The following is a 23,310-nucleotide window of genomic DNA, read 5'->3' on the forward strand; positions in this document are numbered from 1 at the left end:
ACTGCAATACCCAGAGAGGTTATCAAAATTGTCATTATTTAGCTTAGAAAAGATGGATGAGAGGCAAACTAATAACTATGTATAAATATATCAGGGGACGATACAAGGCTCTCTCCCATCATCTGTTTATACCAAGGACTGTAGCGGTAACAAGGGGGTGTCCTCTACGTCTAGAGGAAAAGGTTTTTACACTGACATAGAAGGGGGTTCTTTACTGTAAGAGCAGTGAGCCTATGGAACTCTGCCTGAGGATGTGGTGATGGCGAACTCGTTAAGCGTTTAATAGGGGCCTGGATGCCTGGCTTGAGTGTTTATAATGTTAGTCACTAGGGATGAGCGAGTAATGTACCTTAGCCGAGTATCTCCCCGCTCATCCCGAAAGATTCGGGTGCCGCCGCGGACCTGCGGGGGAGAGCAGGGAGGAACAGAGGGGAGATCTCTCTCTCCCGCCCGCTCTGCCCATCTCCCCGCCGCAACTCACCTGTCAGCTGCGGCGGCCCCCGAATCTTTAGGGATGAGCAGGGAGATACTAGGCTAAGGCACATTACTCGAGCGAGTAGTGTCATAGTGAGTATACTCGCTCATCCCTATTAGTCCCTTTTTTTTTTTTTCCCCCCTTCCCCCTGGACTAACAATGGGGGGTAATTGGGCTGAACTGGATGGATATGTCTTTTCAGCTTTACTGTTACCCATAAGGACTAGAGATGAGCGAACCTACTCGGCCACGCCCCTTTTTCGCCCGAGTGCCGCGATTTTCGAGTACTTCCGTACTCGGGCGAAAAGATTCGGGGGGCGCCGTGGGTGAGTGAGGGGGGGGGGGGGTTTGCAGCGGGGAGAGGGGGAGAGAGAGAAGGCTCCCCCCTGTTCCACGCTGCTACCCCCTGCTCCGCCACGCCGCCCCCCGAATCTTTTCACCCGAGTACGGAAGTACTCGAAAATCGCGGTGCTCGATTGAGTAATTACTCGAAACGAGTATATTCGCTTATCTCTAATAAGGACATATTTGACATTCAAGAAGCTATGTGACTAGCATGCTGTGACCTAGAAAACCTCTAAAATACAGTAACTATTGTTAGCACAAAACCTAGCAGGTTTGTTTGGCTGTAACTGGTTTGTGCTGACTTGAGCAGGGTGATGTTATGTGCCATCTGATAGTCGGGATGCCATAGTAACACTGGATGTGCTTGCTTGCACTCTCTGCCCCTTGTCTGTAGCTGAGAAACCCGTAGAGCCAACCTCTCACTGGGAAGGTGGTAGTTTACAACCCGGTGTTTTCCTCTCTGCAGCCTCTGGCAGAGTATGACTTCATGCTAATGCAGATCATAGAAGTGGATAGAAAGTCTACACATCCCTGTTAAAATGCCATGTTAAATTAGGGGGATAATTTCAGACTTGTTTCCACCATCAATGTGACCCATTATGTGTACAACTCAATTGAAAAGCCAACTGAAGTCTCTTAGAGTGGAAAAATGTCAAATAAAAATATGCGCACCCTAAAACTAAGGCTAATTTCACACAGGTGAGTGCGATATCTATGAAACTCTGCTGGAGAAACCATTCTTCTGTTTTGGAGGTCTGCTTTGGGTGGTCGTCTTGCTAAAAGATTATATACCTTCATGTTTTTGGCAGAAACCTGAAGGATTTGTGCCAAAACGGACTGATATCTGGAACTGTTCATAACTTCCTCCATCTTGACTAAGGCCTCATGTCCACGGGGAAAATCAGATCCGCTGCAGATTCTACATGTAGAATCTGCAGCGGGTCCCTCCTGCCCCGCGGACATGAGCGCTGAAAATAGAAATTTAAAAGCATTTACCTATCCGTAGCGGGCGGGGAAGGTCAGCTGTTCCTCACGGCCGGATCTTCATTTTCGGCCGGCGGATGAATTCCTGACGCCGGCGGCACGTCGCCGGCACGTCGTCGACGTGCCGCGCGCATGCGCCGGGCACATCCGCCGAGCCAAAGCAAGGGAGATGCGGCCGTGAGGAAGAGCAGAGCTTCGCGGCCCGCTGCGGGTGAGTAAATGCTTTTAATTCCTATTTTAGGTCTCCCGCGGATCCGGACGGCTTCCATAGGCTTCAATAGAAGCCCGCGGGAGCCGTATCCGCGGGAGACCCGCATGAAAATGGAGCATGGTCCAGATTTTTTCATGCTCCATTTTTTTTTTAAATGCCTTTTATTGACGATCCGCGGGTATTTATCTACCCGCGGGTGGTCAATGCATCCCTATGGGGTGCGGATCCGCGCGCGGGAGATCCGCTGCGGATTTTAAATCACATTTTGCCCGTGGACATGAGCCCTAAAGCCCCAGTTCCAGCAGCAGAACAGCCGCCCCAAAGCATAATGCTGCCTCCACCATTTTCACTGGGTATGGTGCTCTTTTGGTGATTCAGTGTTGGCTTTGCATGAAACATATCTTTTGGAATTTATGGCTAAAAAATCCATCTTTGATCTAATCAGACCAGAACACATTCTCACATGCTTTTGGCAAACTTGATGCAGGTTTTGGCAAAACCTAGACAGGCTTGGATGTTTTTCTTTGTCAGAAAAGGCTTACCACCTGACCCCACAGCCCAAACACATGAATACGGTAGATGGCTGTCACAGGCACTACACTACCAGTACTTGCCAGAAACTCCTGCAGCTCCTTTAATGTTGCTGTAGGCCTCTTTGCAGCCTCCTGGGCCAATTTTCTTCTGGTCTTTTAATCAGTTTTTGAGGTAGGTTGAGTTCTTGGTAATGCAAGTACTGTGCCATATTTAATCCATGTTTTGATGACCGTCTTTGTGTCTTCCGCGGTATATGTAATGTCTTGAAGATTTTTGGTCCCCTCTCCTCACCGAGAAGCTCTTTACGGATCAATTAAGGAAATGTCAGGAAAATCCTACTAGAACAGTCAAACTTTATATGGGGGAAATTGAAATCACTTTACATAATGGCAGCGGAGTGCTGACTACTATTTAACATAAGTTTTAATTGGATTGGCTAATTCTAAATACAACCACATCCCCGAGTATAAGAGGGTGTCCGCACTTATACAACTACATTATTTTAGTTTTATTTCTGTACCCTAAATACCTCTTTTATTTATATTTTTTTTTATTTTTTCAATGGAATTGTACAGATGGGTCACATTCACCTTTGTCAGTATTTTTTAAAACCTGATAACCTGGCATTTTAACAGGGGCGTGTAGCCTTTATATATCCACTGTACCCAGTATAACTAGTTCAGCAGCCCCACCTGCTGCATAACATAGGGTGCTAGTTCTTGGTATCTCATCTCTTATTTATGAAGTAGCTCTGGGCTAATTAACTTGTACTTAATAATAGAATTTTTATGTCAATATGTTCTCCAGGACAGTACTGTAGAGCTTGGTTGAACCTGTAGAAATTAGATTTTCTAACATGACTGAATATAGTCTATTTCCCTCCGACATCATGACAGCATACACTTGAAGGTTGCTCCCCTGCTGACCTGAAGGGACAGGAAAAGGCAGAGCATAAAAAGCACTTCCCCCTCTACCAACACCAGTGCTTTTCCTGTCCCTCGCAGGGCAGAGCTCCAGCGATACTGTCACATGCCGGAGGACTTACCGGACGCAGTAGCGGCATCTACTTCGGGCAGCCCCATTTACCCTAGTGGGAAGGACCTCATCTGGGTGTTACCCGGGGACTTCGTGGGCCGGGATCCAAGGACAGACTGCTCGGTTCCACAGCGGCCGTCATCCAGGCTTCGGCCGCCATCTCTGGGTCTCCTGACGGCACGGTGACCTCAGATGCTCCGCAAGGGGGCGTGGCCTTGGATGGAGCATTTGGGGGGCGTGGCCTGGCACGGCTTGACGCCAAACTCAAAATTTTAAAGCTCCCTGCACCAGGGCAAGACGCTGGTGCTTCTCTACATGCTGGAGATTGATCCTAAGGAAAATACTCTATCTCACAAGCGCAGGATGTCGGCCAGAGAGGACCCAGAGAATCTTCCAACTGTAAGTGGTCCTGTGGGCTAACCTACAGACACCTGCACTACATACACTTCCTTACCAACAGAGTTCTCCCTGTCATTTCAGGACAGGGATACTCAAAAACCCAGGGAGGCTAGGAGAACTAGGAAGTGTCCAGTATGCTTAGCAAAACTGGACGACTCCTATACCAAAACATTATGCACTTCCTGTTCAGCGAAAATCCTGCAGGAAGAAAACTTCCCTAATGTCTAAGATTCGGTCGGTCGTTTGGGAAGAAGTGCAGTCCTCCACCTCTGTGAAGTCAGCACCCCATCTTTCAAAAAAGTTAATTTTTTTCATAAGCTCTATATGCACCCCAAAGAGTTCTAGAGTTCCCAATTAATTTTAAAAATAGTTCTAGCACAAAAATCAACAAATGTATCTCTGCGGTGCTAACTTCCAAAAATATTACTAAATCAGTGAGAACTTTGTAAATATGGGTTCTAGAGCTTTGAGCATTAGGAGTTTTCTTCAGAACTCTTATAAAATCACGGGATTTCCCAAATTTTTTTTTTACACATAACTGAAATTTTTCGATCCGGCATCTAAAAATCAGCAAGAACTGTGTAAATAAGGGTTCTAGAGCTTCGAGCATTAAGAGTTTTCTTCAGAACTCTTGAGGTGCTACCCAGAACTCTTAGAAAATCGCAGGATTTCCCACCCAAAATTTACACAACTGAAAATTTTTGATCCGGCATCTAAAAATCAGCGAGAACATTTTAAATATCAGTTCTAGAGCTTCGAGCATTGAGAGTTTTCTTCGAAACTCTTGAGGTCCTACCCAGAACGCTTATAAAATCGCGGGATTTTCACCAAAATCTTTTACACATAACTATAATTTTTTGATCCGGCATCTGAAAATCAGCGAGAACATTGTAAATATGGGTTCTACAGGTTCGAGCATTAAGAGTTTCTTCAGAACTCTTGAGGTGCTACCCAGAACTCTAAAAATTTTTGGGGAAATCCCGCGATTTTATAAGAGTTCTGGGTAGCACCTCAAGAGTTCTGAAGAAAACTCTTAATGCTCGAAGCTCTAGAACCCATATTTACAATGTTCTCGCTGATTTTCAGATGCCGGATCGAAAAGTTTCAGTTATGTGTAGATAAATTTTTGGGAAATCCCGCGATTTTATGAGCGTTCTGGGTAGCACCTCAAGAGTTCTGAAGAAAACTCTTAATGCTCGAAGCTCTAGAACCCATATTTACAAAGTTCTCACTGATTTAGTAATATTATTTTTGGAAGTTTGCACCCCAGAGATACATTTGTTGATTTTTATTTTTTTTTGCTTAATTCGCTAGAACTATTTTTATAATGAATTGAGAACTCTAGAACTCTTTGGGGTGCATCCAGAACTTGTATAAATAACTTTTTTTTAAAGAATGGGGTGCTGACTTCAGAGGTCAGTCCTCCCTTTCAGACCTCTAAGCAGGACCCTCTGGAGTTACAAGAAGGTCTGTTCTGGCAGTGTCAGAGTCTGACTCTGACATGGCGGATGAATTTCAGTTTGAAGATCTTGAGGAAGTGTCGCAGGGGGAGAAAAAAAACCCATGCAAGTGGAGGAAGAAGTTCAGCAACCCTGCACAGCGCAGGACGACATGTTTGCGGGTTTGCTTCCACAACGGAAATCTAAATTTCCTGTAAACTCCACACTAAAACAACTGATACTGAATGAGTGGGGTTGTGTGGATCAGGCTCCGTTAATCTCCAAGGAGTTTAAGGAGCGCCTCCTATTTTCAGGCGATGAGGTGGCCATCTTTGAGGAGACGCCTAAAGTGGATACAGCTATCTCCATGGTGTCTAAGTCGGGACTTCCACTTGAGGATATGTCCCATTTAAAGGACTCTATGGATAACAAAGTGGATACGACCATGCGCAAGGCTTGGTCCACATCCAGCTTCATCATAAATTCTAACATCGTCGCCACTTCAGTGGTTCGCTCCATGGCCGTCTGGCTGGATCAGCTTGCGTCATTGATCGACCAGAAAGCTTCCAGAGAAGAGATTGCGAGCGGCATCCCTCTGCTACAGATGGCAACGGGATTTTTGGCTGCTTCTATGGAGACTGTTAACTTTGGAGCCCGTGTGGCAGCCCTATCCAATACTGCAAGAAGAGCAATTTGGCTAAAGGAGTGGTCTGGAGACATAACCTCCAAGACCAAGTTGTGCAACTTACCCTTTTGGGGTTCACGCATCTTTGGACCAGACCTGTATCGCCTGCTAGAGAAGGTAGCGGACAAAAACCAGGGACTGACAGCCATCAGACCACCTAAAAGATCCTTCACTCCACGTCCCTCGTCTACAACCTACGCTGGGAAAGGAAAGACCGGAAGGTGGTCTTATCCGAAGGGAGGAAGGGGTAAGACTCTTACCATTGTCCCTCAGCCCGTATTTTCGCGCGCAGTACGCGGAAGATTAGCTCATTTTTCTGCTAGCTGGCGAAACATAACCACTAATGAATGGGCTTTACACCTGGTAGCGGAGGGGTACAAGATTGAACTAGAATCTTGCCCCCCTGATAGATTTACTTTAACCTTGACAGTCTCCAACCCTGGAACAGGCTCTACTGAAGGGCGTACAAAACCTGGTAGATCTTGGCGCGGTTATCCTGGTCCCCAAAAGCAAATGGGCCTCCCCCCCCCCCCCCCCCCCTTTTCTGGTTTCCAAACCTGGCGGCTCCCACCGCGCAATTAACCTCAAAGAACTGAACAAATTTATTCAGTATAGAAAATTTAAAATGGAAACTATTAAAACCGCAACACCCCTGATTGCCAGGGATATTGTAATGGCCACGACTGACTTAAAGGGGTTGTCCCGCGAAAGCAAGTGGGTCTATACACTTCTGTATGGCCATATTAATGCACTTTGTAATGTACATTGTGCATTAATTATGAGCCATACAGAAGCTATCAAAAGTTATTCACTTACCTGTTCCGTTGCTGGCGTCCTCGTCTCCATGGTTGCTGTCTAATTTTCGCCGTCTAATGGCCAAATTAGACGCGCTTGCGCAGTCCGGGTCTTCTTCTCTTCTCAATGGGGCTCCGTGTAGCTCCGCCCCGTCACGTGCCGATTCCAGCCAATCAGGAGGCTGGAATCGGCAATGGACCGCACAGAAGAGCTGCGGTCCACGGAGGTAGAAGATCCCGGCGGCCATCTTCAACCGGTAAGTAAGAAGTCACCGGAGCGCGGGGATTCAGGTAAGCTCTGTGCGGTGTTCTTTTTTTAACCCCTGCATCGGGGTTGTCTCGCGACGAACGGGGGGGGGGGGGGGGGGGGGTGTTGAAAAAAAAAAAACCCGTTTCGGCGCGGGACAACCCCTTTAAAGGATGCTTATTTTCACATCCCCACGTACCCATTCACGTCAACTCACAAAGATTCCTGAGCTTTTCGCTGAGAATGGAAGGGGAAATCCGTCACTTCCAGTTTATCTGCCTCCCATTTGGAATCTCCTCAGCCCCTTGGTGATCGAGATGGTAGCCTTTTTACGCAATTACAGGATCATTATCGTCCCTTATCTGGATGACTTCCTGCTAGTGGTAGATTCCCCAACTATTCTGAGATCACACTTGGGTTCCACGCTTCAGCTTTTTAAGGACCTGGGTCAGATCATTAATGATCCGAAATCCAACATGAAACCAGAAACCCGGAAGAAATTCCTGGGAGTTATTTTGGATTCCTATCTCCAAAGTTCGTCCCTTCCTCCTCTAAGGAAACTGCTCATTTTAGACGAATGTTCCACTCTATATAAAAAAATTTAGAGTAACAATAAGAGAGGCAATGCAGATCTTGGGGCTAATGACATTGTGTATTGGTGTAGATTGCCGTGATCTCCAGGCACTTATCCTTCAAAATTGTGATAAGTTACAGTCCTCACTGGACCAGACAATCCCTATTTCCGCTAGGGCCAGATCCTCACTCCGCTGGTGGTTGTCCTCAGATAACCTTTTGCGGGCATCTGAATGGACCACTGACGAAGGCTCTGTGCAGCCGATGCGCGTCTGGTTAGAGATGTGTACACCTGGCAATTTTAAATAAAGGAAGATTACAAATTTTTACTCTGCAAGCAAGTGTGGATTACACTTTTGCCTGCATGGAATTTTATTATTTTTTTTTTGTTTAAAGCCCAGGACCGGGGACAGGTGAACCCACTTGAGCAAGCAGTGAATCGTGAAACATATATGAAGTGAGCAAGCTGACAGCACAGCACACCATATTCAAGTGTTTGCATCTGAATGTAACCTGGAACCCGCAATAATAACGGACGCCAGTGCCAAAGGATCGGGGGGCCCACTTTGAAGGCGGTCATATATAGGGTACATGGGACCCTCATGAGAGATCCAGTTCCTCTAACTTTAGAGAGCTTAACGCAGTATGGAAATCCCTATGTAGCCTGCAATCGCTTTTAGGGATGAAGCATGTGAGGATCTTTTCCGATAACATGACGGGAGTGTCACTCATTCGCCACTAGGGTACCACCAGGAATCCTTTTCTTCAGCACCTGGCGGGAAGGATCCTTTAGTGGGTGGAACTCACAACCAGGTCACTGTCGGCCTTCCACATAAAAGGAGCCGAAAATTCAGCCGCGGACTTTCTAAGCAGGAAGAAAGTGGACCCAGGAGAGTTGGAACTCCATCCCAAAGTGTTCAACCTTCTCGTGACAAAATGGGGGGTACCCGAAATCTATCTGTTTGCATCAAGCACAAACACCAAGTGCTGTCTTTTCTTTTCCCGAGGTTCGGAGAAACAAGCCTTAGGCACAGATGCCCTCTCGCACCCCTGGGTCTGGGACTTAGCGTACGCTTTTCCCCTTTACCACTGATCCCGCTTGTTCTAAGGTAATTGCTACGGTCAGACCTGTTAGTAATTTTAGTAGCGCCTTATTGGCCCAAAAGACCTTGGTTTCCTCTCCTGAGATCTGTCAGTGGGAGAGCCCTTCTATCTTCCGCTAAGACCAGACCTCCTGCTGCAGGGTCCTCTCCTCTACCCGAAGGTTCACAAGTTCAGGCTTACGGCCTGGATCTTGAAAGGGTAAAATCCTTAGGAAAGGGTCTATCGTCCAATGTGATTGCTACTATTTACAAGAGCCTTAAAGGGGTTGTCCCGCGCCGAAACGTGTTTTTTTTTTTTTTCAACCCCCCCCCCCCCCTTCCCCCGTTCGGCGCGAGACAACCCCGATGCAGGGGTTAAAAAAACACCGCACAGCGCTTACCTGAATCCCCGCGCTCCGGTGACTTCTTACTTACCTGCTGAAGATGGCCGCCGGGATCTTCTCCCTCGGTGGACTGCAGGGCTTCTGTGCGGTCCATTGCCGATTCCAGCCTCCTGATTGGCTGGAATCGGCACGTGACGGGGCGGAGCTACACGGAGCCGGCATCCTGCGCGAGCGGCCCCATTGAGAAAAGAAGACCCGGACTGCGCAAGCGCGTCTAATTTGGCCATTAGACGCCGAAAATTAGACGGGCTCCATGGAAACGAGGACGCTAGCAACGGAGCAGGTAAGTGAAAAACTTATAACTTCTGTATGGCTCATAATTAATGCACAATGTACATTACAAAGTGCATTAATATATTGCCATACAGAAGTGTATAGACCCACTTGCTGCCGCGGGACAACCCCTTTAAGCCCTCAACGAAAAAGATTTATTCCAAAGTCTGGAGAAAATTTTCGGAATGGATAGGTCCAGGACATCCAGCAGTTAGACCAGCCAGACATCTGTAAAATTTTAGATTTCCTCCCCCCCCCCCCCCCCCCCTCCCTGGAATACTTTTCAAGAAAACTGCATGTACTAACATGAGCTTTCTGTTGAAAACCTGGTCTTTGCATCATATCCTATGGGACAGAGGATTATTCCCATTTTTGGACCTCAAGCGACTTATGTATTTTTATGGCCCTATAGTTTCTAATCTTTCCAGATTTCTTAGCACATTAAGCCATTCTTTTATTGTGGGGACTTGCAGGTCTTTGATACTGTTACATATTGCTTTTTTGTGTTGTCTATACATTATTTGTCAAAAGTTAAAAAAAAAAAAAAAAGAGGCTAGGAAATTTTCCCTGGCCTGCTGAATATAAGCTTCTGGGCCAAATCCTGCCTGACTGATGGCAACCTATTCTTGCGTAATCGGTGCTTGGAGTTTATCACGATTCCCGTCCATCCAATAACTTTATACAAGGGAGTGTCTCTGCTTTTGCCTAAAAACACTGCCATAAATAAAGAATGATACTTAACCCATTAGTGACGGAGCTTTTTTCCATTTTTGTTTTTTCGTCCTCATTTTAAAAAAAATTAAAAAAAATAAATCGAAACTCCTTTTATTCATCCATCGATGTTGCTGTATGAGTGCTTGTTTTTGCGGGACGAGTTGTAGTTTTCAATGGTACTATTTATTGAGAAAAATGGAAAAAGAAATTACACATTCTTTCATTGCGTCCTGTTTTTACGGCGCACAAACTGCAACAGAAATGACCCGAGAACTTTATTCTATGAGTTGGTGTGATTACTACGATACCAAATTTGTATAGTTTAATGTTTTAGTTTTGTTTGCTGTAGTACTTGTGTTTTTTTTTTTTAATATTTTTTTTTTTTTTTTTTTCTGCGCACAATAACTTTTATTTTTCCATCAACATGGTTGAGTGAGGGCTCATTTTGTACGGTATGTCCTGTCGTTTTCGTTAGTACCATTTTTGCAAACACTTGACTTTTGATCCCTTTTTTCCTTGGAGATAGGGTGACCCAAAAAGTGCATTTCTGGCAGTCTTTTTCTATTTTTTTCATACTACGTTCACCGTGCGGGTAAAATAGTGCATTAATTTGATAGATCGGACTTTTACGAACGCAGCGATACCAAACACGTATTTTTGGTTTAATATTGCAAATATGGTCAAAGGGTTTTTTGCACTTTATTCCTTTTTTGTTTTTTTTAATAATTAGTAAAACTTTTTTTGTTCTTTATTTTACACTTTCTTTTGGTCCTTCTAGAAGACCACAACCAGCGATGCTTTGATCGCTCCTGCAGTATGATGTAATGGTATAGCATTACGTCATACTGCTTTTTGATAGGCAGTCTGCTTAGGCAGCCCTAGGGCCTTTCAGAAGGCCCCGGCAGCCATGACACCTGCACGGCTCCCCCGATCTCACACCGCGCGGGGGGCATATGGGGCATTTAAAGCGTTAATAGCGACGATCAGCCGATCGCGGGTGTCAGCTGTAATAAACAGCTGACGCCCGCACTGTATGGAGGGAGATCCCATACTTACCTCCGGATCCGCCGCCCAACGCCTCGCCTGACACTCCGGGGCACAGTAGAGCGCATGACACGCCGGCAGTGTCATGTGACGCACTGGTCGCGTCACATGACACACCCATCGCGTGATGACTCGCCCGGCGGTAGGCAGGGAAGTGTATTCACGCTATTTTCCGCTGTGCTACACAGTGAAAGATAGCTTAACGGACTGCTTCTATTGAGGGCAATGGAAGCCATTCGCGCATACACCCGCGGCAAATAGAACATGCCGCAGGTGAGGACGGAAGAATTCACGGGGTGGAATTCCACGGTGAAATTCCGCACCGTGAGCATTGCGCTATTAGGTTCAATAGACACCGTGACACGCGGCGAAAATCCACCCGTGGGAATTCGGCCTAAGGCTGGGTTCACACGGGGCAGATTCTCAACGGAAATCTTGTGGTTTGGCCGCAGCGAAAAACCGTGAGATTTCCGCCAGGAGAACCGCTGCTTCAAAACCCGCGGCGGTTTTGAAGCGCCCCGGCCACTTGCTCTTCCGCTGCGGCCTGCGCTCCTGTAAAGGAGAGCGCGGGCGCAGCAGAAGAAAATAAAAAAATGAACATGCTGTGGCCTGCAAATCTGCGCCGCAGCTTCTGCCGGCTTTGCCGCAGCAGATTTGCCGTCCCGTGTGGACGAGATTTCTGAGAAATCTCGTCCACATGGCTGGCTAATCCCGGGATTAGTGGCCGCATGCGGATTTGCCGCGGCGAAATTCCAGACGGAATTTCCGCGGCAAATCCATCCCGTGTGAACCCAGCCTAAAACTTGATTTGTCAAACGTTTTCAAAACTGTATGAAATGCTTGTAATTGTGGTTCAGTACACAAACATCAGACTAAAATCTTATAACACAGAAGATGCAAACTTTGGAGCAACTAAAATGTTGTGTTTGGCCACAACTGCGCTACTTCTTTAGATACACAACATCCTGAAGATTTTTATTGTATGTATTACTATTGGAGGCATGTGATAACTGGTAGAAAAGGCTTTACATTGTGTTACAGTGAATCTCGTAGAAGGGAAGTTATGTCACTTAGGCCCAATGTCCATGGGTGGACTTTATTTGCAGAAGCTGCATAGAGAACACGCAAATCAAGTTGCCCATAGAGAAGTATGGGTGTCCGCAAATGGATTTAAGCATGTGGATTTGTTTTGTGAACCTTTTTGGTCCGGAAAACAAATTGCAGCACGCTCCAATTTTGTTCGGATCCCGCACGGACTGCTTCCATTGAACTCAATGGTAGCCGTCCGATCCGCGGCATGACACTGCAGATGGGCCGCGGGTCCCGTGAAAAGCAGAAGATAAAAAAAAAAATCTATACTGTGCATGTCCGACTGCAGTGGAGAGGTTCGCGCAGACGCTGCTGACTTCCCGCACAGATACGCAGGGTCCTCAGTCTCGGGCAGGGTGGGATCCACCACTCACTCCCTTTGACATTGGACCTTAATCTGTTTGCGAAAATCAATGGCAGGAGGAATACATGCAGTGTGCACACGGGTGAAGTGTTTACAAGCTTTTATGCTCCACTATGCTCTAGTGAGTACATCAACAATTCATAGGTAGCTATGAAAGGCAGCTTTCTAATGTGACTTGATGGTGCTACATAGTGCAAACCTCCTTTACATTGAGTGGATCTGCAGGTATAACACATTTTACCACTGAGTCTGTGTATCGCCACTTCCCCCCCCCCACTGTGCATGCAAAATCAGACTTGGTGTTTTTTTTTAAATTAATGTTTTTTTATTTTTTTTACACACAAATTATACGTAAGTGTGACTGAAGCTATCTACTTCCGTTGACTTCGTTTACCATGCGTTATGTGTGTATAATACTAGTGAATTACACTTCTGTGACTCTGCCCTTGGATATGTGAAGGACGTTTTAGAAGTACAAGCTGTTACGATTTTTTTATTTTTTTAAAGGTGCTTGTTTTGCCGTCTTACATAGAGGATAGTGTGTGTACACAACAAATGTAATGATGGTATAAAAGTGTGCAGCAGTAACATAGAAAGACTTTAATAACAGACTTTGTTTTTTTTATATTCATAACTTTTTTTTTTTTGTCTCTTTCTTGCAGGAAGATGCACGTGTGCTTCGTGTGAAAATTATTGCTGCATTTGGGCTGGCTAAGAAGGACCTTTTAGGAACAAGGTGAGAAGTGTAGTAATTTGTTTTCTTGGTTTGACTTGGTGGTAAAACTGAAAATGTCTGATTCAGAAACGAGTCTTCATAGAACTTATGATGGAGTTAGAGGGGTCTCCCATACAAGATCCCCAATGATTAGCTATAGCAGGTGCAGCTTCCATTGATCTTTAGCAAGGGCTGTACCAGCTACTACACGGGTCGGAGCAGTGACTCCAACCTTGCTGTCGCCCGGCACTGACAGACAGAGCTGCCTGGAAAATCCCTTTACGTAATCCATACTGAATATCTGATTAAAATGATCTGTATCTGGAGCCACAATAACTTTTATCACCCATTCAGGAGTCTTAGGCAAACTATTCCTGAACACTTAAGCTGGCAACATGTCCAGATTTGGCCCTCATTGTCAAGACTGTAGTGTTCTTCGCCCATGCCCAGAGTGTCCAAGTGATACAGATGACTCTTCCATTGGTGGGTTATAAAGCTCCACCCATAGAAATGGGCCAACCAGACAGGCCATACAAATGTGTTAACTACAATGCCATATAGTACAACACTATCTCCACCGTATGGCGTATACATTCTGCAACATCTGCAGTAAGGACTTGCTTTTGGACTGTACCAGGAATTCACGGTGGGTTGGTTGAATCATTGTTTGGCATTGGGATGGTAGTGTGGTGCCACTTGAAAGAGGCCTTCAAGCTGCATTTGGCTCAAGTGGTATTGTGTTTGTGTGTTGTTCTTATTTTTTTTATTTTTTATTTTATTTTTTTTTGTTCCTACCCCCCCCTCCCCACTCTAACAATAACAATACTTTATCACTTTTTGCAGTGATCCTTATGTGAAAGTGACACACTATGATCCAGAAAAAGATGCATTAGCAAACTACCAAACAAAAACTGTTAAAAAGGTAAATCCTGTCAAAATGGTTATTTCTTGATGCTTAATGTTAACGCTGTTTTATTAAAGAGAAATGTGCATTTTGGATAGGGTTTCCAAATCCATAAATTGACCTGTAGTACAAAATTTCTTAAAATACAAAGTTTTGTTTCTGTAATTCCCATACTATAATAGAGAGCATCAGTAGATGTGTAGCCACATCCTTTCTGCAATCTGAAGGCCTGAGACCTTGGTTCTTGCAGTCAGTAGTATAAGGTATCCTATCAATATGCTTTAAACATTTCTGTTAAGAAAACCTCTTTAATTTGTGTATGTAACTTCCGCTGACTAGACTGCCATTTTAAGACCCTCATAGCCTTAAAGGGGTTCTGTCATTAAATGTCAGTCTACTTACTGCATCTTCTCCTTGCTGATCTCCTCCTGTCTCCTACAGCCATGGGGAGAGTCACCTGACCTCTAGCTGGCTGATTCTTCTGCTTCCTGTGAGGTTTCGTACATTCACAAGCAGCCTTCTTCCTGCCCGGCAATGTACGCTATGTCACTAGTTCACAGTCTAGCACAGGGAGTGCCGAGCTATTGCACACGCTGCTCATGCCCACTACTCTGCAATAGATCAGCACTCCTTCCTAGCCAGTGAATGCTACGTCACAGGGACGTGACTTGCAGGAAGAAGAATGCGAGGAATGCAGGCTTCATAACAGGTCAGACGGCTTGCAGTGAGCTGACTTGGGGAACTGGAGAAGATGCTGTAAGAATTCTTCCTGGGGAGGCATATGTAAGGTATAGATTTAAAAAACAAAAAACCTTTAACCCCCTTCTTGCTCCAGGGCGTACATTTACGTTCTGGAGCGTCAGGGTATGTATGCAGAGGGGTTGCAGGGCGACCTCTCTGCATACAGCGCGGGCGTCAGCTGTTTAGTACAGCTGACACCCGCGGGCAATAGTCGCGATCGGCCGATCGCGGCTATTAATCCTTTAAATCCCGCTGTCAATTCTGACAGCGACATTTAAAGCCCCCAAACGCTGTTCAGGGGTCCCGTACGGCCCCCCCATGGTGAGATCGAGGGAGCTGTGCAGATGTCATGGCTGCCGGGGGCCTTCTGAAAGGCCCAAGGGCTGCCTTGAGAGACTGCCTATCAAGCCATCCCCGTGGGGTGGCTTGATAGGCTGCCTGTCAGAATGCAGTATGACGTAATGCTACAGCATTACGTCATACTGCAGGAGCGATCAAAGTATCGCATATTGTAGTCCCCCAGGGGGACTTAAAAGTAAAGTGAAAAAAAGAGCAATACATTTTTTTTTTTAATTGTTAAAAAAAAAATAAAAGTAACAAGTTTAAATCACCCCTCTTTTGCCATATTTATAATTAAAAGGTCTAAATAATAAAATAAAAATACATATTTGATATTGCTGCGTCCGTAAAAGTCCGCTCTATCAAAGTAGCACATTATTTACCCCGCACGGTAAATGTTGTCTGGAAAAAAAAAATGAACGCCAGAAATGCACTTTTTCAGTCACCCTGTCTCCCAGAAAAAACGCAATAAAAAAACGAACAAAAAGTCGTACATATTCCGAATTAGTACTAACGGAAACTACAGGGCATTCCGCAAAAAATGAGCCATCGCGCAACTACGTAGATGGCAAAAGTTATTGCGCGCACGAGATGACCGCAGAAATTAATTTAAAAAAACAATGTCTAAAGTAGTATAATAAAAAAAAAAAAAAACTATACAAGTATCTTAGCAATCGTACTGACCCATAGAAGAAAGCTGTCATGTCGTTTTGTTGCAGTTTGTGTGCCGTAGAAACAAGAATCACTAAAAGATGGCGGAATGTAAATTTTTTTTTTTTTTCATTTTACTCCACTTAGAGTTTTTCAAAAGTTTTTTTTTTTTTTTTTTTGGGTACATTAAATATCACGTGAAGGGGTAAACTTTTTATATATATATATATATATATATATATATATATATATATATATATACACTACCGTTCAAAAGTTTTGGGGTCACCCAAACAATTTTGTGTTTTCCATGAAAAGTCACACTTATTCACCACCATGCGTTGTGAAATGAATAGAAAATAGAGTCAAGACATTGACAAGGATAGAAATAATGATTTGTATTTGAAATAACATTGTTTTTATATCAAACTTTGCTTTCGTCAAAGAATCCTCCTTTTGCAGCAATTACAGCATTGCACACCTTTGACATTCTAGCTGTTAATTTGTTGAGGTAAGCTTGAGAAATTGCACCCCACGCTTCTAGAAGCATCTCCCACAAGTTGGATTGGTTGGATGGGCACTTCTGGCGTACCATACGGTCAAGCTGCTCCCACAACAGCTCAATGGGGTTCAGATCTGGTGACTGCGCTGGCCACTCCATTACCGATAGAATACCAGCTGCCTGCTTCTGCTGTAAATAGTTCTTGCACAATTTGGAGGTGTGTTTAGGGTCATTGTCCTGTTGTAGGATGAAATTGGTTCCAATCAAGCACTGTCCACTGGGTATGGCATGGCGTTGCAAAATGGAGTGATAGCCTTCCTTATTCAGAATCCCTTTTACCCTGTACAAATCTCCCACCTTACCAGCACCAAAGCAACCCCAGACCATCACATTACCTCCACCATGCTTAACAGATGGCGTCAGGCATTCTTCCAGCATCTTTTCATTTGTTCTGCGTCTCACAAACGTTCTTCTTTGTGATCCAAACACCTCAAACTTGGATTCATCCGTCCACAACACTTTTTTCCAGTCTTCCTCTGTCCAATGTCTGTGTTCTTTTGCCCATCTTAATCTTTTTCTTTTATTGGCCAGTCTCAGATATGGCTTTTTCTTTGCCACTCTGCCCTGAAGCCCAAAATCCCGCAGCCGCCTCTTCACTGTAGATGTTGACACTGGTGTTTTGCGGGTACTATTTAATGAAGATGCCAGTTGGGTACCTGTGAGGCGTCTGTTTCTCAAACTAGAGACTCTAATGTGCTTATCTTCTTGCTTAGTTGTGCAACGCGGCCTCCCACTTCTTTTTCTACTCTGGTTAGATCCTGTTTGTGCTGTCCTCTGAAGGGAGTAGTACACACCGTTGTAGGAAATCTTCAATTTCTTAGCAATTTCTCGCATGGAATAGCCTTCATTTCTAAGAACAAGAATAGACTGTCGAGTTTCAGATGAAAGTTCTCTTTTTCTGGCCATTTTGAGCGTTTAATTGACCCCACAAATGTGATGCTCCAGAAACTCAATCTGCTCACAGGAAGGTCAGTTTTGTAGCTTCTGTAACGAGCTAGACTGTTTTCAGATGTGTGAACATGATTGCACAAGGGTTTTCTAATCATCAATTAGCCTTCTGAGCCAATGAGCAAACACATTGTACCATTAGAACACTGGAGTGATAGTTGCTGGAAATGGGCCTCTATACACCTTTGTAGATATTGCACAAAAACCAGACATTTGCAGCTAGAATAGTCATTTACCACATTAGCAATGTATAGAGTGCATTTGTTTAAAGTTAGGACTAGTTTAAAGTTATCTTCATTGAAAAGTACAGTGCTTTTCCTTCAAAAATAAGGACATTTCAATGTGACCCCAAACTTTTGAACGGGTGTGTGTATGTGTATATAGTAAAATACTGTGCCTCATGGCTCTTCTTCCCTTGTTTAGTGGGTAGTAGAACACTTGTAAGTTGTCGTGACTTTTTCAATGAGTTTAAAGAAAAGTTAGACAATGCAATAGCCAGGTATGTGGGGAAGAGCTCTAAGTAGTAGACCTTAACAAGATCATCATCATGTGTCATATACAAAGTGACTGATTTATTAAAATAAATTTTTTAAAAATGTAAACCTCCTTGAGTTCTCAATTGAAACTTTTACATTTTTTAAGTTAGTGACTTTGAGATATATAGATATATAGTTAAGGAGTCTGTGTACGGCTTTGCTGCTGTCCATAGAAAAACTTGTTTGAGGCTTTCAGCACCCTAAACTACTTGCCATAGATGTAACTTCATAGGCTGATTTCCATATCTTATTTATATAGATTGTAATATCTTATATATCTTTTTTCAGAGCCTTAATCCAAAATGGAATGAAGAAATCTTGCTCAGAGTAAGTATTTCCTATAGTTTGACGTATGAAACGTACATCTAATATTTCTTCTGCTATGGTATCTAAAAGCTGTGCCATTTCTATCAGGAGGATCCGGGACTTGTTCTAGCAGCACCACTGATTGGCGGAGAGCCAACAATTGGCAGGGCTCTCCTCCAAGTGCTCGCCACCCATCCTTTTCAGAGCTCTTTCACATGAGCGCAATTTTTCTTTAGTCTGCACTGTAAAATGCGGCTTTGCTGCTGCAAAATTCTGCTCCAAAGCCTGCAGATCCATCTGTGGAATTGACAGCAGAATGAAGCTATTTTCAAAAAGGAAGGATGCGGATTTTGGTGCAGAGTTGACCGCATATTTCAGGCTAATTCCACCTGTGTAAAAGCACGGACTGGGGAAACAGCACCTGCAATTATTATGTCCTCTGGCATCATTGTAGACCAGTGTGTTTCAGCTTTCCTAAGCCAAGTACTCCCTACTCAAGTTGTGTCAGTGCCCTCAAGGCTATAATCGCACACTGCAAGTACCTCAGAGACATGGCATGTATTCCTTGGGTTACTCCAGTTGAAAGCCTTGGCTGTAAATGACTCAGGACAGTGGCACCTTAACCACATCCCTGTACCACAGTGCTAAATCTTTTGCCTGATGATCACAATGTAAATGAAGGGCTTGTAATAAGGTTTTGAAATAATGTAATTGCAAAACTAATGAGTGCCGGATCCATAAAGTTCAAGCTACTAAATGAGCTCTTGGCTTATTGGTTTTTTTTTGTTTTTGTTTTTTTTTTTAAATCCTAGCAAAAATCTAACTGGGTTATGTGACAACAAGTTAACATGTCAGCCACATTTTATCTGCATGGGGAAATGCAGTGGGGCCCTGCTCAGCCTTGTGAAAAAAGAAAAGGCATTCTGGTGTAATTTCCTTTCATAAGTGTTCTTCTTTTTATCTATTAACTGCATGATGGAAGTTTGTCCTGCAGACTGCAATGGGACAGTTTTTCTTGTCCAAAACCCAAGATTTCTTTCAGCACTCGTGTGAAGTTCAAATACAAAACTTGTAGAATTTGTAAAAGCAAAAAAAGCCAAACCTACCTAGTTGTGTTGCTGCAAAACTTTGCATATAGTTCCATCTTGGGCAGATATGCAAATGCGTAGAGTTGGGGTGTGATTTAGATGAACGGTCTTGTCACCTGAGGACCTAAACGTCGTTCCACCCTTGGCCTATAAAAGGCTTTCAGTTGCTACATGTGTGTAGTGGACCTCTGTTTCCACTTGTGTAGAGCATGTTGACCACTAGACGTGTCTACGACGTAATCAGAGATTTTTGCCCCATTAACAGTTTGAGAGGGGGTCCATTATTGGAATGCAAGACGCTAAATGCTCATATTGTCAAATTGCTGCCACCTGGGCCGTTCTGAGCAGACTGTTAAGGCAACCAGGCTATAGACACCCTCGAGAGATCAAGGTGGTGATTTGGCCTATAAATTGCCAGATCAAAATCGGGAGCATCTGTGGGATGTGGTAGAAAAATGTCTGACCACAGAGGAGTGGGCTCAAAGGTCTTAAAGGAGCTGCTGCTAGTAGAAACCTGCAGAAGTCTTGTGGCATCCTTCATGAGTTAGAACTTTTTGGTGGCATGAGGAAGACCTACACATTAGGCAGGTGGCTTTAATGCTGTGGCTGATCAGTGTGTATTTTATATGTAATTATTTTCTAACTTCCTTTTTCAGGTGTTTCCCAAGAAACACAGACTACTTTTTGAATTATTTGACGAAAACCGTTTGGTATGTATTAGCTACAGTTTTAATTAGGCAGATACTTTTTAGAGAAACTTCATGATTGTGTCTTAAGACTTCCCAGATCCTGATCTAAGCCAGACCTGTGGCTTTTAACTGAGACCAATTCGTTTTAATCATTGTGTAATGAAAAAGCACAGATGTTAAAATATGTTTGGGCAAGATAGCGTCAGGACAGGTTTTCCATGTTTTAATACAAAACCACCACAGATTGTTGCAATTATCACCTTCTTAGGGACAGTCATACGGGGCAGAAATGCTGTGGAATTTCTGCAGACGAAAACTCTGCATAATTTCCACATCAAAACGAAGTCAAAATCCGTACCATTAGTGTGGATTTTGACTCCAAATCGGCTGTGGACCCGCAATTGATTTGGGCAAATACAGGGATTCCCTCACCTCCCAATTCTTCTCTCAGCACAGCCTTGTAACCGGCGCCTTGTGTGAAGGTACCCTTAAATTGGTGGTTCCATCTTAGAACTGTATGGCATATCCACAACTAGATCATAAATGTTGGATAGATATGGGTTCTGCCTAGGAGACCCATATTCCTCTCTTCTCGTTACTGTAGATTTGCTGCATCTACCCACACAAGGGGGAGACGTGTGCTGCAACGCTCCATTCAGTTCAGTGAGGCTGACTGAATTATCCAGGCACTTGTACTCTGCTGTTTCCAACAGTCATTTTGAAATTGGAGTGGCAGCACCGTGCGCACAGCCATCACGCCATTCAATCCCTTCCTCACTGAGGGAAGGGGAAGTGCAGCAAGCCTGCAGTGAGGAGGACTGTGGAAACCAGATCCCTGCTCTTGGGATTGGTGAGGGTCTCAATGGTGAGACCCCCACAACCAGAATTTATCACCTATGCTTTGTTTGTTCATGTCATGAATCTAAAAACTTTGTAAAATGTAAACCTAAACTTTTTTTATATTTTCATTATATGGTGATTTTAAAGTGTTTCTATTTTATTTCCTCCATGCATCTTAAAGGGCTTTTTCAGAACTAAAACTCTTGCTGATCTTACATTGAAAGATCGCTCAAAAATCACTCAAACGGCAGTTTGAGTGACAGCTTTGAGTGATCGTCTTTGCATAAACGTTTAAGTAGCTAATTAGCTACTTAAGAGTTAAATGCATGCGGAGCAGGACACCGCTGACTGTTCCAAGAACAGCAGCTGTTTTGTATATGCAAACAGCTGCTTTGTTTTCAGAGCTATCGCTGAGCACTCCGTGCGGGATATAAGCTGAAAGAATGCTGTCAGCTGGTATCCCGCCGAGAACTCAGCGAGCGGCGCTGATCAGGCTCATCGCTGACTTTTAGCTTGCTAAAAGTCAACGATGAACAAACAGTGCACGATGCCCGCTCGTTTAGACACGATTATCGCTCAAAAGATGGAGTGATAATCGTTGTCTAAATGGGCCTTAAGGGGTGGTCAGCAATGGCTGTAATCCCACTGAAGTATGTGTTTTGTTTTTTTTTGTCTTTTTTTTTTGTGTTTTTTGTTTGTTTGTTTGTTTTTGACTCTTATAGCCAAGATTTGCACATAAGGCCATTTCCCTGCCTTTCTGTATAAAGCTATGTCTGCAGCTACTACTAGGAGAGTACCGAAAGGAGACTTGACCATTTCCAATCCAATTTCCCAGCCCCCATTTTGGGTGGGAAAGCATTTTGTGGATTCCTTGGAATTGCTGAACAAACACATAAAAATGAACTCATGATTTTATAAATAATGGAAATGCTAATTTCAGTTTGAATTTCATTTTTCTGTTGTAGAAACAGAACAGCGAGGCAGAATTCACATGTAAATGGCAACTGCAGCTGTGAACGGCCGTTCAAACAAACTTTACCTCTAAGAGCGTGCCTTAGTTATATGCTAGGATCATACTCATAGCCACTTGTTTCAATTTTTTGAGTACCTGCACTTTCATTTTGGAACTCTTCTGCTCCATCAGCCATTGTCGGCTCTTTCCGGCTAAAGATGGCCACGTACAGTGCTATAAGGGGCTGTCTTAAGTTTCGGAAGGAGACGAAAATGGCTGACTTAGCAGAAGTGCTCCAAGTGGAAGTGCAGGTACTCTAAGGCTGCATGTCCACGGGCATAGCGTTTACCAATGCTAAAGCCATTGTGATAGATTCATCGCGGCATGCCATGATTTTTTTAAATACGAGAGCAGAAAATCGCAGCAATTTTTCCGCTCGTGTACATCGGGCTGCGCTTTCCATAGTTATCCTATGGAAAGCATTCATTGTGCTACCCGCGTGCGGATTATCGCCACAGATAACGCAATGCTATATTGCCCGTGGACAGCAGGCTTAAAGTTTTTGTGTGTTTTTTGTTTGTTTTTGGGTTTTTTTTTAAACTAAATGAAAAATTACAGTAGTGTAAAATTGCATAAAGTGGTAAGTGATATATTTTTTAATGCTTTAGATGAGATAAGGGTTTAGCCCTCATACACATCTACGTCTGAGGTTACATTCAGATCTTCCGGCGTAGATCCAGCAGAAGTTCCCAGATTAAACGGCAGTGCATTCAGTACTACAGTATTTGGTCTTGTAAAATGACGATCAGAAAGCTGGACAGACTGCATTATAGTCAGTGGGGTCTGTTTGGCATCAGCATGTCAGTTACGGCATTTTCGTTGTTTGGCTCTGTGGACTGAGCTGAGCAATGAAAATATGCAGGAGCCCCAGTTGCAGATGTGAAGGAGGATTGTCTGTTTAATTTTTAGGTCTTGGATGGTCATGTCAATTGCAAAATGTTTAAAAATCCCTGACAGTGAAAAGGTTAATGTCAGTCTGTGCCTACATTGCATTGAGGGAGGGCATACAGTCTACTGTTAATGGCCGTCTGACTCCTACAGGTGAACGTCACAGGATCCAAAAAATACTTGCACACCTACATAGTAACTTGTGAAGGGTGCAACTTGCAGAACATATTAGAATTGCAAGCTTTAAAATCTCTAGTCATTAAAGAGTTGAAAACTTAGTGTGATTTTGGTATGGGAAGAAATTCTACATTTTTTTTCACTCATCCAATGGATGGGTGAAAACTGGTGGGGGTCCAACCACTGGGACCTATCTTGCGAATGAGGGACCCTTTTCCTGCTC

The 23,310-nt window shown here is 44.0% G+C and overlaps 1 protein-coding gene across 1 annotated transcript in view; it reads left to right on the forward strand.

Moving 5' to 3' along the window:
- Nucleotides 1-23,310, forward strand: part of NEDD4 (NEDD4 E3 ubiquitin protein ligase) — a 116,559-nt gene that overhangs the window by 11,251 nt on the left and 81,998 nt on the right. Inside the window, exons 2-5 of the mRNA XM_066592559.1 lie at nt 13,354-13,427; nt 14,250-14,328; nt 18,376-18,414; nt 20,138-20,191. Coding sequence (XP_066448656.1) covers nt 13,354-13,427; nt 14,250-14,328; nt 18,376-18,414; nt 20,138-20,191 — 246 coding nt within the window. The remainder of the gene's footprint in view (nt 1-13,353; nt 13,428-14,249; nt 14,329-18,375; nt 18,415-20,137; nt 20,192-23,310) is intronic.

The sequence above is a fragment of the Eleutherodactylus coqui genome, chromosome 2, assembly GCF_035609145.1.
Source record: "Eleutherodactylus coqui strain aEleCoq1 chromosome 2, aEleCoq1.hap1, whole genome shotgun sequence".
In the NCBI taxonomy this organism is placed as follows: Eukaryota; Metazoa; Chordata; class Amphibia; order Anura; family Eleutherodactylidae; genus Eleutherodactylus; species Eleutherodactylus coqui.